General features: G+C 31.6%; 4 protein-coding genes across 4 annotated transcripts; 1 reads left to right on the forward strand and 3 right to left on the reverse strand.

Annotated features, from left to right (window-relative positions):
- The first annotated feature begins 1,732 nt into the window (after nucleotides 1-1,732).
- On the forward strand, nucleotides 1,733-3,022 carry LOC130499441 (putative F-box protein At3g19560). Its single transcript, XM_056993517.1, has one exon. The coding sequence runs from the start codon at nucleotides 1,794-1,796 to the stop codon at nucleotides 2,853-2,855; it is 1,062 nt and encodes a 353-aa protein (XP_056849497.1). The 5' UTR covers nucleotides 1,733-1,793; the 3' UTR covers nucleotides 2,856-3,022.
- A 1,807-nt stretch (nucleotides 3,023-4,829) lies between these two features.
- On the reverse strand, nucleotides 4,830-6,596 carry LOC108823511 (transcription termination factor MTERF2, chloroplastic-like). The gene has a single exon (XM_018596735.2). It carries the CDS (start codon nucleotides 6,462-6,464, stop codon nucleotides 5,154-5,156), a length of 1,311 nt encoding a protein of 436 aa, XP_018452237.1. The 5' UTR covers nucleotides 6,465-6,596; the 3' UTR covers nucleotides 4,830-5,153.
- Nucleotides 6,597-6,779: 183 nt separating this feature from the next.
- LOC108823513 (uncharacterized) lies at nucleotides 6,780-8,668 on the reverse strand. Its single transcript, XM_018596737.2, has one exon. The coding sequence runs from the start codon at nucleotides 8,520-8,522 to the stop codon at nucleotides 7,260-7,262; it is 1,263 nt and encodes a 420-aa protein (XP_018452239.1). The 5' UTR covers nucleotides 8,523-8,668; the 3' UTR covers nucleotides 6,780-7,259.
- Nucleotides 8,669-9,656: 988 nt separating this feature from the next.
- Nucleotides 9,657-11,580, reverse strand: LOC108823512 (transcription termination factor MTERF4, chloroplastic-like). Its single transcript, XM_018596736.2, has 2 exons — nucleotides 10,183-11,580; nucleotides 9,657-10,075 (listed from the first exon to the last, which is right to left on the reverse strand). Exons 1-2 carry the CDS (start codon nucleotides 11,435-11,437, stop codon nucleotides 10,026-10,028), a joined length of 1,305 nt encoding a protein of 434 aa, XP_018452238.1. The 5' UTR covers nucleotides 11,438-11,580; the 3' UTR covers nucleotides 9,657-10,025.
- Between the last annotated feature and the right edge of the window lie 3,236 nt (nucleotides 11,581-14,816).

Genomic DNA, 14,816 nt, shown 5'->3' on the forward strand with positions numbered 1-14,816 from the left:
GTAAACACGTACATTCTGCTTATCTCTATCTCTATAATATTGTTTGAGAAGTCAGTTTCATATGTGTCGCGCTTACATTGATTTTCACAGTGATTGATTACACGAATACCCTTAATGAATTAATTTTAGTTATACATAATTATCTTTACTAAAAAATTGTTTAGTTTCCTTTTTGTTAATAAAGCTTTAGTTATCTTTATTTATTATAATTTATTTATTTCATAAACCCATATATAATAAAAATGAAATATCTATAAAATATATAGATTTTGTATATACAAAAAACGGATTTATTTTTTCTTACTTTATATTTTCCCTAAAAACACAAATAAAAAGTGAATATTGAATAATTTTCAAAATATATAGGTTTATATATATAATTTACAAAAGAAAATAGTTAAGATAAATTTTAAGAAAACATATTTTATAATAATTATATTTTTGATTAAATGATTTAAAGAAAATTAATTTAAACAACATAAAGTGATCATTTAATATCATTAAGAAAAATTATAAATTAAAATTAAAATTTTACCTAATTTTCATTGATAAAATTATAAAATGTATTCACAATTCTAAAGAAGTGATGATTTACCAATTATTAGGATTTGGTTGTTTTATAAATATTCAGATATGTACATGAATTTTAAAATATTATAAATTATGTTCATGAATGCAACTACAGTGTGTTTCTATCTTTTTAAAAAATAAACTTACCAAATTTTATAATATTTATAAAATATATTTCGAAATATAAAGGATGAACTGAACTAAGGTAAGCTAAAAGTAGTAATCCAATTTTAATCTTATTAAAGTAAAAAAAATAGTTGTTCAATTTGAAATAATAGATGGGAAAACATACCTAACAATAAACACTTGGACTGTCTAAAATGTTATGTTTGAAATAAGATACCTAATTAAGATGAAAACATACATATAAATACAACCTTTTGAATTTATGGATGTAACTACCTTATGAATTCGAAATTAATCAATGAAGTTTTGAAATATTTCTGAATTGGTTTACTTATTCAATTATCAATCTCCTAGCACATTAATTTATTTTATATAATTTTATCCAAAATAACATATATTAAATTTTTAAAATATTAGAAGTATTTATTAATGCAATTCCAGCTTTATATTTCTTTTTCTCAGAAAACATATATAAAATTATAAAAACTTGGATAAATATATTTACAAATCTAATAAAATGAACCAAACTAAATGAAATTAAAATAACAATTTAATTTTAAACTAATGAAAAATTGTTGTTTATTTTGAAACCAAATATGGAGCTCATCAATACCATACATGAATTGATCCAAATTACTGTATATGGAATCACATATCTAATTAAGATGAAAACATAATGATACTTAATATTATTTTCATGATATAAATTAAGATAACTTAAAAGTTATGAACAAATGTATAGATATTTATATTCATATAATGATACTTAATACAATTCCTTTTTTCATCATATATATAAGTTATAAAATTACTTGAAAGTTATAAAAACATATGTAAATGTTTAACAATTATTATGTTTTGATTATTTTATAAGTATTTGTTCCCGTGCATGAGCACGGGAGAATCACCTAGTAAAAAATATAACTGAAAATATATGATTTTTAAAAAAATATCTATAAATAAATTAAATACGCCTACTCAACTTTATTATTTAATATAATTTTTCTGAATATTTTGACGTGAAGAGAAGGCAACCGTGAAAGATAGAAAAACCCTAGTTTCTATTGCAGATATTTGGGACGTTGAAACATAATAAGATGATATCCGATCTTCCCCATGATTTGGAAGAGGAGATACTCTCCAGGGTTCCAATAACATCTCTAAGAGCAGTGAGATCCACTTGCAAACAATGGAACCGTTTATTCAAAGATGGATCACTTCTAAAGAATCATCGTGGCAAGGAGTTCCTAGCTATCAAGAGGAACGGTTCTAAGGTTTGTTTAATGAGTATCAATCTCCAAGGAAACCAACCTATAAAGCGAATAGGTAAAACTAAACTAGAGTATACGTCGTCTAGATTCATTCACTGCAACGGCTTATTGTTATTCACCGACTTTACTAGGTTGGTGGTTTGGAACCCATATTTGGGTCAAACCAGGCGGGTGGAACCAAGAAGGGTTTACTGCAAAAAAGATGCGTATGGTTTCGGATACGACAAGAACAACAACCACAAAATCTTGAGGCTTGTCTATGGTTTGAATTACAATTTTGCAACGCAAGAAATCTATAATTTAAATTCTAACTCGTGGAAAGTTCACCCATCCCCTTCAGCTATAGTGTATCAGTGGTGTACTGGCGTTTCAGTGAAAGGAAGTTCTTACTTTTTGGCCAAGGAAAAAGGAAAAGAGGAAGTAGTAGGTAACGCATTTTTCTTACTCGGTTTCGATTTTACTAGAGAGGCATTTGGACCGCGCCTGGAACTGCCGTATCTACCAGATGGCCGTGAAGAATATCTTAAAGTTCTATCTTCTCTTAGAGAAGAGAAGCTTGTGGTATTGCTGCGGCGGCGCTCCTATACACTTGAGATGGAGATATGGATTACAGATAAGGTTGAGCCCAATGCGGTGTCGTGGAACAAGTTTTTAGCCGTTAATTTTGCAACAGTCACTGGTTTTGAGTATGTGGTTTATCCTTGGAGAGGTTTTTTCGTGGACGAGGAGAAGAAAGTGGTAGTGTTTTCTGAAATGACCGCATATGGACCGCAGAACGAGACCTGGGGCTGCATCATTTGGGAGGATGGATACTTGAAAAATGTGGATCGTGGAGATGATGGCCCATTTGTCTGCTCTTATTATGCTCCAAGCTTGGTGCAAATTTAACCAATCTAGCAAAAAGGAAAAAAAAAAACTAGGCTTATAGATTTAGTCTAAATGTTTTGTTTATCATAATCTCTTTTTTCATTTATTTCTTTTCTGTTTGTTATCTCCTTTGAACAAGAAGACTAGTCATACATTGACATTAGGTGATGACTTTATAATTTTTTCATGAGACCTTATTTTGCATATAGTATTCAAGTGTCATTGTTAACAGATTGAGTGACAAAACAATATAAGCAAAAACCAGTGTCTATAAAATGTTAGGCTTTGCCGTGGAAGATGTATAAGAAATGTTCAATAAGTGTCCAGTCTCTCTTTCATCTCGGAGAGAAAGATATTGAACTCCATTGAAACATTTATAGGACAAGCAATTGGGTCAAACCATGCACTGGATTATCTGAAGAGAAGACTGAGTTTCTGTGAACAGGATGAATTGGCCACTATAAAGGCTGTGATTGAGGTAGTTCTTTAACGGCCACTTGCTGGATACATATCGTTCAAATGACCGTGATAGATGATCATCAAACAACTTTTTTTACCAAGAACGATTTTGTCACTACCTTCACATCTGAATAAGTAAACCATTGGCTCTGCTGTTTTATTTGATGGGTGTAGAGCTGCAAGCAAAGATTTCAAACAGATTCTATGAGCACTAGTAATTTCTTATGGGATTCAATAGATTTCATATTATTTGTTATTATAATTTCCTATGCGGTTTAAAGATAATCACCACAGTTTATGAATTATATGAGGCAGTGACACAATTTTCATAGCTTTTATATCTTCTATGTCCAAATATTTTTTTAGTTTGAATATAATTTTAACAGAACATAAATTTGTCACATGGAATGAGATATTATTGCTTAATCTCGACCTGCATCTTATGCTTTATAGCTAAATATACCAAAACAATGTTTGCTTTACAAGTCGGAAACGAACAAACTTTTAGTTAGTTAAGGGCATCCAAAGATAATCCCAAAATATATAATATATCTTTACAAATTATTAAATCTAAAGATTTCAACCCTGAACAAAAAAGGACAACCTAAACAATATTTTCTAAAACAAAAGAACAACACATCTATTATTAATCTAGTAGTCTCCATTCTCCACATTATCACTCATTTTGCTTAACCAAAATCGTTTTTATCCTCTAAAGAAGACCTCTCAACACATAAGAGGTATGTATCTCTAGCTAGAATGGTTATATTACTTTTCTTTGATTAATTGAAGATTTTTGATTTGATATTTATAAGATGGTTGACCATTTAGTTTGCGGAAAGATATGACAAGTGAAGCACCAAGCTGGGCGGATCAATGGGGAACCGGAGGCATCGGAGAGATGCCGGAGGAAGATAAGACCAAAAGTGCCGGCGGTAAGAAGTCCGGCAAGACCAAAGCCAAGATTGTTGACTTCATAAGTTTCAAGTGGATGAAGAATCTTGTGCATAAGAAGAAGACGACGAAAGACTCTAATTCTTGAAAATGGAAAGAAAGACAACATTTGTTTATTTTATTCTAAAGATATCAATCTATCATTGTATTTGATTGTTTTCATGTCGAGATTCATGTGAGTTATGTATGGTGCTCCCCACGATTGAATGTTTTGTTTGTTTGTTTTGTTTTACAGGACATGGCTCAAATCTTCTTTAAAAATAAAATGTTATATTTTCTCGCCAAAAAAAAAAGAAATAATAATAATAAAATAAAATTTAATATTTTCATTCCAAGTACTGTAGTCTATAGACTGCAATTATAACTATTTTCTACTTTTTCTCACAAATTGTTTTTTTAAAGCCTCATTATGTTTTATTTTCTCACATTTTCTAACAATTTTATATTTGCATAACAAGTAGGCTGCAGCTAAAATCCTTTTTTTTTACCATAAGTAAATGTGAAAAACTAGAGCTACAAAAAGCCAAATTCAAAGCAACATTTACATAGTCAGTCCAAAGCATCATGAAGAACTTCTCCATATTCATAAAGAGGCATAGCATATATAAAAGCACCCAAAGCTAGACAAACCAGACCAAAAGTGTCTTCACCACTTTAACATTTTAAGTCATGTAGAGAAGCCCAGCTTCATCTTTGTTCTCATCTTAGATTGCAGACATCAAATATAAGCTGCCAAAACATCAATAAAAGCATACATCATGTCAAAATTAGAACTGTGTTCCTACCCTCTATTAGATTGCATATAGTCAGGATACATCATCTCACACTGAGATTACAAAAAGATTCACCATGACTCTGTCTAAAACCTAAAAGAAAATAAACGTAGCTCATTGTCCTAGGCCTGCCTTATGCCCTCTGATGAAGATAAGCCATCAACTCAGCCACAAGCTCCTTGTCATCATCATGCTTCCTCACATACCTTCTCAAAAACATCTTATCAGTACATGCCAAGACAGAACACACTGAAGGAAGTTCACTCCCAAGCAATCCTTTGGAGATAAGAGCTTTGATAACGCCACACCTCGGTACCATCCTCTTCTCCATGCTATACGAAAACACCTGAGGGTGAGAAACCACATCATCTAATGACCAATCCATCTCCTCAACTAAAAACTCAGTCTTCTTCCTAACAGTCTCTCCAGAAAACCCAATGCACACAGGATACCTCTTGATCATCATAGCAAACTCACCCCTGCTGAATCCTAGTCCTAGAAACGTCTCGATGGAGTTGGCAATGTTCTCCTCCGAAACGCGTAAGAACTGCGGATTCTTCTTCAACAACGCCACAGCCTCTTCCTCAATCAGACCACATTTCTTCAGCGTCTCAAACGTCTGAGTCACCTTCTTCCCCGAGAACTTGAGAGCGTTAGGCCATTTCTTGAACATATCCCACACATCCTCCACAGAGAAACCTAGCCTTCTATACACATCTACTTTCTCTTCCACCGTTCTCTCGCTAAGCTGGTAAACAACGTGCAGAGCTTGGACGAACTTTGAACTCGTGGGATCAAACCCTTTCTCAACAACCTTCTCGAGTGATTCTCGAAACCTCTCTTTCCCACACACAGGCTGGTAACTGGAGACGAGCAAACGAAACAACAACCTCTGAGGCACACCCAGCTCTCTCAAAGCCGTTACGTTTCTGATCTTGTTCTCGAGATTCCCCTGCGGGAAAGAAGAACGAGACAACAACAACACTCGACAGTTTTCAGGAGCTTGTACAACATCTCTGACGAAGTCATAGTACACACTGAGAGTCTTGTCCCCTCTTTTACCCAAGAGTTTAGGAACCGTGGAGACGATCTCTGTGAACTCGGAGGTGGAAGCTCCTTTCATCGAATGCAAGAACTTGAGCTTGGGAGCGAGAGATGTCTCGGCGTCTAGTGTAAGCAGTTTTGGGTAGTCTGTGATGATGTTTGAGATCTGAGACTCTGTGAATCCGTAGCTTCTGAGAAGAGTCAGAACTGAATCTGGGTTGACTTTCTCCTCGAAGCTGACTTTCTTGGAGATTGATTCCGCGAGTTTTGTGGTGAAACCCAGTGATTCAATGAGGTAAGAGACTGTAAAGTTTGAAACTTTATGAGTTAGAGTTGTAGCAGAGGAGAAGGGTTTGGAGTAAGAAGAGAATGATACGAGCTTCTGTATCAGAGAATACATGATTCTTAAATCTCCAAGACGAGAAGAAGACTCACACTCAACGTTCAGCACCTACTCTCATTTTGCACCATCTTCTTAGTTTTAGGACTTTCACATGATTTTGTCGGAACTCAAACTCGCCAAAAGGTCCCAACTTTGGTCGGATAAGAGAACCAGAAAGAAACGACTTTTAGGGTTTAAATCTTGGCCGGTTAGAGAGACAAAAAAAAACAAAACTATTTCACTGGTTTAAGTGGTTCACTAATCACTATTGGTTCATCATGGTACAATGATCATCAACTAAAGTCACATTTATTTTCTAATCTCTAATACCTCCTCCTGCTCTTTTAAATGACATTAAGGTGTAGCTTAGAAATGAACAATCTAAGTAAGAAACAAAGATTCTACTATTAAACAAGGGAGTCAAAGATTCAGCCTTTTTCTACTCTTTTTTTCACCATCTCTTTATACCCTGCAGTAGATGCATAGAGAAAAAAGAGCTCACTAACTGATGATTGTTAGGCTACAAACACAAAGAGAAGGAACACAGGTTGGATCCGAATCAAATTGAGATTATTACCAAATGGGTTTCAAGACATTCATAAACAGTTAGGCATCAAAAGATTCATCCTGTTTTCACTGGTGTATCTGATCAGTGACTGAAAACACCATCCTCTCATCACATACTTGTCAAAAAAAAAATTTTTTTATATAAAGATGCATTTCCTCTGTTTCCTATAGTCAGCATCAAAAGATCCACAGATGAATCTAAAATCTAACAGAGAAACAAAAAATAACAACCACTAAAGTTGCTCATTAAGTTGAAACACGACCTCTGGTGAAAATACCCATCAACTCAGCCACAAGCTGCTCATCATCATGCTTCATCACATACCTTTCTAAAAAGGTATCATTGGTACAATACAAGACAGAAGGTACTGAAGGGAGTTTACTTCCAAGCAATCCTTTAGTCATGAGAGCTTTGATTACATTACACCTCGGGACAATCCTCTTCTCCATGCTCAGTCCAAGTACCTGAGGGTTTGAAACCAAAGCCTTAAGCGGCCAATCCATCTCCTCCACCAAAAACTCAGTCTTCTTCTTCACCAACTCAGCAGATAATCCAAGGCACTGAGGAAACCGCTTGACAATCAAAACAGACTCATCTCTGCTGAAGCCCAGGGCTATGAATGTCTCAACAGAGTCAGCTATATTCTTCTCCGAGTATCCCAGGAAGATTGGCCACTTCTTGAAGATTGTCCACACCTCCTCCACAGCCAAGCCTAGCCCTCTATAGATTTCAACTCTTCCTTTGATTGTTTTGTCGCTCAAAGCGTAAATCATGCGCAGAGCTTCCACGAACCTAGGGGTTGTAGGATCAAAGCCCATCTCAAGGACCTTCTTGAGTGACTCTTCGAACCTCTCTTTCCCACACACAAGCTGGACATCAGATTTTAGCAATGTGAGAAACAACTTCTGAGGCACGCCCAATTCTCTCAAGACTGATATGTTCCTCATCTTGTTCTCTTGTGGAATACCCCGTGGCAAAGAAGAAGGAGACAACTTGGAACTCTTGTCAGCTTCTATAATATCTTTGACGAAGTCATAGTATACGCTTAAAGCTTTGTCCTTTTTGGAAACCAGGATTTTAGGAACCTTTATGAGAACCTCGGTGAGCTCAGAGGTTGAAGCTCCTCTTGACTTTAAAAACGTAAGCTTGGGAGCAAGGGATCTCTCAGCATCTGCTATAAGCACTTGAGGGTAACCCGTAATGATACTGGAGATCTGAGAATCTGTGAACCCGTGAGTTCTGAAGAGATCCAGAACAGAATCTGGGTTAACCTTGTTGTCCTTAAAATTCACCTTCCTGGAGATGGATTCTGCGAGTTTTGTGGTGAAACCCAGAGACTCAACGAGGTAAGTAGAGCCTGTAAAGTTGGGACCTTTTCGACTCGCAGAAGCACCAGAAGCAGTAGCAGAGGAGAAAGGAGATGCATTTTGCACTGCGAATCTCAAATGACGCCATCTCTGCAACTCAAAGAACCTTCTTCTTCCACGGAGTATCAGAGAAGAAGACATGATGACAAATCGAAGAACCTTCCAGAAACCTAGAAATCTCTACAAACAAGCAGAGAAGCAAAATTTGATGACTGTTCCACTTTCCGAGATTTGCAAAACCAAACATCACAGAAAAGAGATGCCAAAATATGATGGCTTGTTGCTGGAGTTTATTCTCAGACGCTGCTGCTCGAACTCGAACAAACTTACCTAAACCGACCCAAAACCAAATGAAACAAAAATTTAACCGAATTAAAAGAACCAAACTGATTTTAATTGGTTGGTTAGTTTACTGTTGGTTCACTATTTGGGATTTGAATAGTATCAACGGATTGAGTTTAGAACAGACGGATTGGATAGCGCTATGGTTTACGGCAATTTGTATAAGAAAAAGGGAAATGCATATTTCAAAATAAGCGGTTCAAAACATAATTAGCAACACATAATAAATAGTATAACTATGAAATACATGTAACATATTTACATGTTACAAATTAAAAAATATCAGTGATATTAATATAATTTTACTTTCTAAGATATTTTACATATTTGAATTATGAAATTTAATATGGCATCACTAAGATTGAGTTTAAGCATGGGCGTTTGAATCTTTGAGTCGGGTACAAATTGGTTTTTTCCAGATCAAAGTAAGAAACAAATATTCTACTATTAAAACAAGGGAGTCAAAGATTTAGCCTTCTTCTACTTTTTTTTATCATCTCTTTATACCCTGCAGGAGATGCATAGAGAAAGAAGAGCTCACTAACTGATCATTGTTAGGCTACAAACACAAAGAGAATGAACACAGGTAGATCCGAATCAAATTGAGATTATTACCAAATGGGTTTCAAGACATTCATAAACAGTTAGGCATCAAAAGATTCATCATGTTTTCACTGTTGTATCTGATCAGTCATAGCATCTCCAATGTATTATTCCAAATTTTATTCTAAAATGGTGTAACTCCAAGATGGAGTGATGTTTTACTCCAATGTATTACTCCATTTTTTACTACAAAATAGTTAATAATTTTTAATAATATCACATACTTATAAAAGTTTATCAATTAACCTCAACTATTTTATATTTGCAAAAACGCCTTAAATATCATTTATTTAAATTAAACATTTATTATTAAAGGTACAAGAAATCATAAAAATAGAATAAAACATAATATATAAGTTGGTTCAATAATAAGCATTACAATATTTTTTTCACAAATGATCAACTAATGCATTTCGTAATTAAAAAATGAGATTCTTTATCTTTGATATTTTAAATCGAGTAGGAAAATTTTGAAATCAGACATTTTCATCTTTTGCAGTTTCGATCTCTGGAGATTGAGCTTTTCTTGTAACTTCAATTGGTGCATCGAGTTTACGCTCATCCTCAATTATCATGTTATGTGATGTCATGGAGTGGGGTTGGAAAGAATTTTACTCTAAAATGATGTTTGGAGTAGAAAATAGAATAGAGTTCGAGATGCCCTTAGTAAAAACACCATCCTCTCTCATCACATACTTGTCAAATATATATTTTTATATATATATATAAAGATGCACTTCCTCTGTTACCTATTAGTCAGCATCAAAAGATCCACAGATGAATCTAAAATCTAACAGAGAAACAAAAAGTAAACAAAAATAAGCATTAAAAGTTGCTCATTAAGTTGAAACACGACCTCTAGTGAAGATAGTCATCAACTCAGCCACAATCTGCTCATGCTTCATCACATACTTGTTTAAAAAGACCTGATCGGTACATTCTAAAACAGCCCGTATAGAAGGGAGTTGTTCACTTCCAACTCCAAGCAATCCTTTGGAGATTAGAGCTTTGATAACATTACACCTCGGGACAATCCTCTTCTCCATGCTGTATCCAAGTACTGAAGGGTATAAAACCACAGCCTTTAGCGGCCAATCCATCTCCTTGGAAAAAAACTCAGCCTTCTTCTTCACCAGCTCAACAGATAATCCAATGCAAGTAGGAAAGCGCTTGACAATCATCACAAACTCATCTCTGCTGAAGCCTAGCTCTAGAAATGTCTTAACGGAGTCAGCTACATTCTTGTCCGAGTTTGACAGGAAGCTTGGCCACTTCTTGAAGATTGTCCACACCTCCTCCTCAGTAAAGCCTAGCCTTTTGTAGACTTCAACTCTTGCTTTGATTGTTTTGTCCCTGAATGCGTAAACTACACGCAGAGCTTCAACAAACCTAGGGGTGGTGGGATCGAAACCCATGTCAAGGACCTTCTTGAGTGACTCTTCGAACTTGTCTTTCCCGCATACAAGCTGGAAATCAGATGTTAGCAATGAGAACAAAAACTTCTGAGGCATGCCCAAATCTCTCAACACTGATAAGTTCCTCATCTTGTTCTCTTGTGGAATACCCCGTGGCAAAGAAGAAGGAGACAACTTTTCCAACTTGGAACTCTTGTCGGCTTGTACAATATCTTTGACGAAATCATAGTATATGCTCAAAGCTTTGTCCTTTTTGGAAACCAGGATTTTAGGAACATTTGAGAGAACCTCAGTGAGCTCAGAGGTTGAAGCTCCTCTTGACTTTAAAAACTGAAGCTTGGGAGCAAGGGATCTCTCAGCATCTGCTATGAGCACTTGAGGGTAACCCGAGATGATACTGGAGATCTGAGAATCTGTGAATCCATGAGTTCTAAAGAGATTCAGAACAGAATCTGGGTTACCCTTGTCCTCGAAACTAACTTTCTTTGAGATTGATTCAGCGAGTTTTGTGGTGAACCCTAGAGATTTAACGAGGTAAGTAGAGACTGTAAAGTTTTGACCTTTTCGACTCACAGTTGCAGCAGAAGCAGTAGAAGAGGAGAAAGGAGACGCATTTTGCACTGTGAATCTCAAATGACGCCATTTCTGCAACTCAAAGAGCCTTCTTCTTCCACGGAGTATCAGAGAAGAAGACATGATGACTACAAGTCGAAGAACCTTCCAGAAACTTAGAAATCGCCCAGACTTTGGATGATAAAACTCGAAATCTCCAAGATTCTTCCTCTACAGCTTACCTAAAGCCGACCCAAAACCAAATGAATTGAACCAAATCATAATCCTAAAGTAAAACCCGGATTTTTTAAACATGTTTTAAAAAGAATTATCTTTTTTTAAATATAGTTTTTATGATTTATCATATTAATTTATAATTAATTATTTAATATCAAATAGAAATTCTTTTTAATTATATAATAAGTCAAATACCTAAAATCATGGAGATCATGACACATAAACAAATTAATTTCTCAAATCATTTTAATGTATAATAAGAAAAAAATATCTTAAATCATGGAAAACATTATATATAAACAAAACCATTTTTTGATTGATTAGTATTTAATTATAAATTTTTCTAAGTCTTAATCTTTTATAATAGAAATATTATTTTCTAGATAACAATACTATATATATATATATAACTAGGTGTTTTCCTGCACCATGTGCAGTAAAATTGTTTTCAAAATTTAATTTATATTTGAAATAAGGTTTATTAAATATTATAGATTTTATTATTTTTATCGATATTTAAATATGTATTTTATTTATTTAAATATTAAATTAAGATAAAATTATATTTTATTTAAAATATATTGTATAATTATCAAAAATTTATTTTAAAATACAAATTTTATTAATTTTTGATTTTGTTAATTTTTGATTTTATTATTTGCTTACAATATATAATCTTAATTTAATCATATGTAAAACTTTAAGATTAAAAAAATATATTTTTATTCAATGTATATTTAGTAATATATATGTATATCTTTTTCTAAAATATATTCAATCAAATTTTGTAAATGTAAGAGAAAATTTTGTTAAGTGTATAATTATCAAAACATAAAACTAAATAATTTTCAAAAATTTATGGATATTAAAAATAAACTAATAGTATTGGATTAGAAAATTATATTTAAAAACTGTATAATTTTGAAGAATTGTTTTACTAATAATAATTATAAGATATAATTAATTTTGAAAAATCCAAAATAATATTATATTTCTATTTATAACATTATATTATTTATTGCTAAATTAATGATGATCTATGAGTTATTACCATATTTTAAAAATTTACTAAAAATACAAATCAACAATAAATGTAAATGTCTATGTCACTATTTAAAGAAAATTATATATTTTTTTTAAATGCATAGTATTTTGAAGAATTGTTTTTAGTAATAAAAATTATATACTTATAAAAATATAGCTAAATAATATTTCGAAATTTTAATTATTATTATATTTCTATTTAATTTATTATTTATTGTTATATTAATTATGATATATAAATTATTGCCATATTTTAAAAACTTACCTTAAATATAAATCAATATTAAATGTAAATATGTCATAATTATCTTTAAATTATTACCATATTTTTTTTAAATTATCTTAAATATAAATCAACACTAAATATAAATATCCATGTCATAATTTATTTCAAGCCATGTCATCAATGTTGGTGTGCCATGTCATAATTTTTCTTTCAAAATTAATATGGTGATGACACATGTCAAAATCACTTCTCAAATATAGACTAGGAGATTATCTTTTTAAAATATTTTTGTAATAGAAACTATTATTTTCCAGATAACAACAATATATATAAATATAATATAAAAAAAGTTACTAAAAAAATTCTTGAAATTATGGAGAAGTTGACACATAAGCTAAATCACTTCATAAATAATAGTATAGATTTTGTTGTTATCTAAAAATAATATTTTTATTATAAAACATTAAGATGAAAAATTATAATTAAATATTAAGCAATCAAAAATATTTTTATAAAATATTTCTAACATATAAGTACTTTTAAAAGTTTATTACAATAATAAACATATATACTTTGATGAAGTTTTATCATATATATTTGATGTTTGATTTAAACTTTATGTTAAAACATAACTAATTATTTATTATATTAATTTTTGAATTAGTAAAACATAAACTAATAATTATTCATAAGTAGATTATGTCCGTATGTGCGCCAAAACGCCTAGTATTGGTGTAAATAAAACATTGTATGTTCCAATATAATTTATATTTTTTGTAACAATTCAATTTTTATTTATATTTAGTAAAATTATATTTAAAACCATATTTAAATATGGTATTTATCTCATTATCAAATTATATAATAAAACAATATGAAAGTAAAGTTTATAAAGCTAACTGATATATAAATGTGTTTTACAAAAAAAAAAAATGAGAATTCGGTCAAAGAAACCTCAACTTTACATGAATTGCCAAAAGAAACATAAACTTGTGGGTTGACAAAAAAACACAAAACTTTCATTAACTTTAAAATTAATTTACAATTTTTTCGTTGACTTGCCAATTTAGCACGCCGTCAACAAAGATGTCGTTTTACATGATTTGAAAATAAAAACAAGTAAACCCCTAGATTTGAACTCAGGTTGGTTGGGTCAAATAGCTAGGTATTTTACCACTCGGTTAGTGGCAATTTCAATGTAGTTTACTAACACATTTAATTTTATTTGGTACTGATTGAATATAAAAAATTCACTAAAAATAAAGAACTTTTTTATAAAACTATTTTTGAAATTAAAATTAAAATTTTATTTTTTCCTTAAAAAAATCAAAAATCTTCCAAAATTTTCATTTTAAAAAAAAATTCCAATTTTTAAAAAATTCAAAGAAAATGCAAAAAAAACTAAATTTAAAATTATCAGCTAAAAATAAAATCCCACTCATAATGGGTACAATATTTATTTTAAGCATATTAATTTAATTTTAATATGTGGGTATCTTTTTATGTGTGTATAATTAATTTCAATTCTTAGCAACTGTTTTAAAAAAATTTGAAAATTTTGAAGATTTTTATTTTTAAAGAAAAAATAAAAACTTTATTTTTTAGTTTTAATTTCAAATTAGTTTTATAAAAAATTCTTTATTTTTCTTACATTTTGGAATTTTAAAGATCTTTTTAAGTTTTTAGATTTTTTTTTATATTCATTCAGTACCAAATAAAATTAAATATGTTAGTAATTCAATTTAAAGTGTCACTAGCCCAGTGATAAAATGTCTTGCCATTTGTTCCAAACAACCTGAGTTCGAAACCAGGGGTTTACTTGTTTTTTATTTTCAAATCATGTAAAACGACGTCGTTTCATCTCATTTGAAAACGACGTCGTTTCACTTAACGCCAACATTTAACGTTTAATTAACACTGTTTTAACTGTGGATTCACGGTATGTTAATATGTTCAGTCAATCTTAAGTTGCTTAATAAACTAAAAAAGTCAACAAAAATAAAATATTTTTTTGGC

Source organism: Raphanus sativus, chromosome 9, assembly GCF_000801105.2.
Source record: "Raphanus sativus cultivar WK10039 chromosome 9, ASM80110v3, whole genome shotgun sequence".
Taxonomy (NCBI): Eukaryota; Viridiplantae; Streptophyta; class Magnoliopsida; order Brassicales; family Brassicaceae; genus Raphanus; species Raphanus sativus.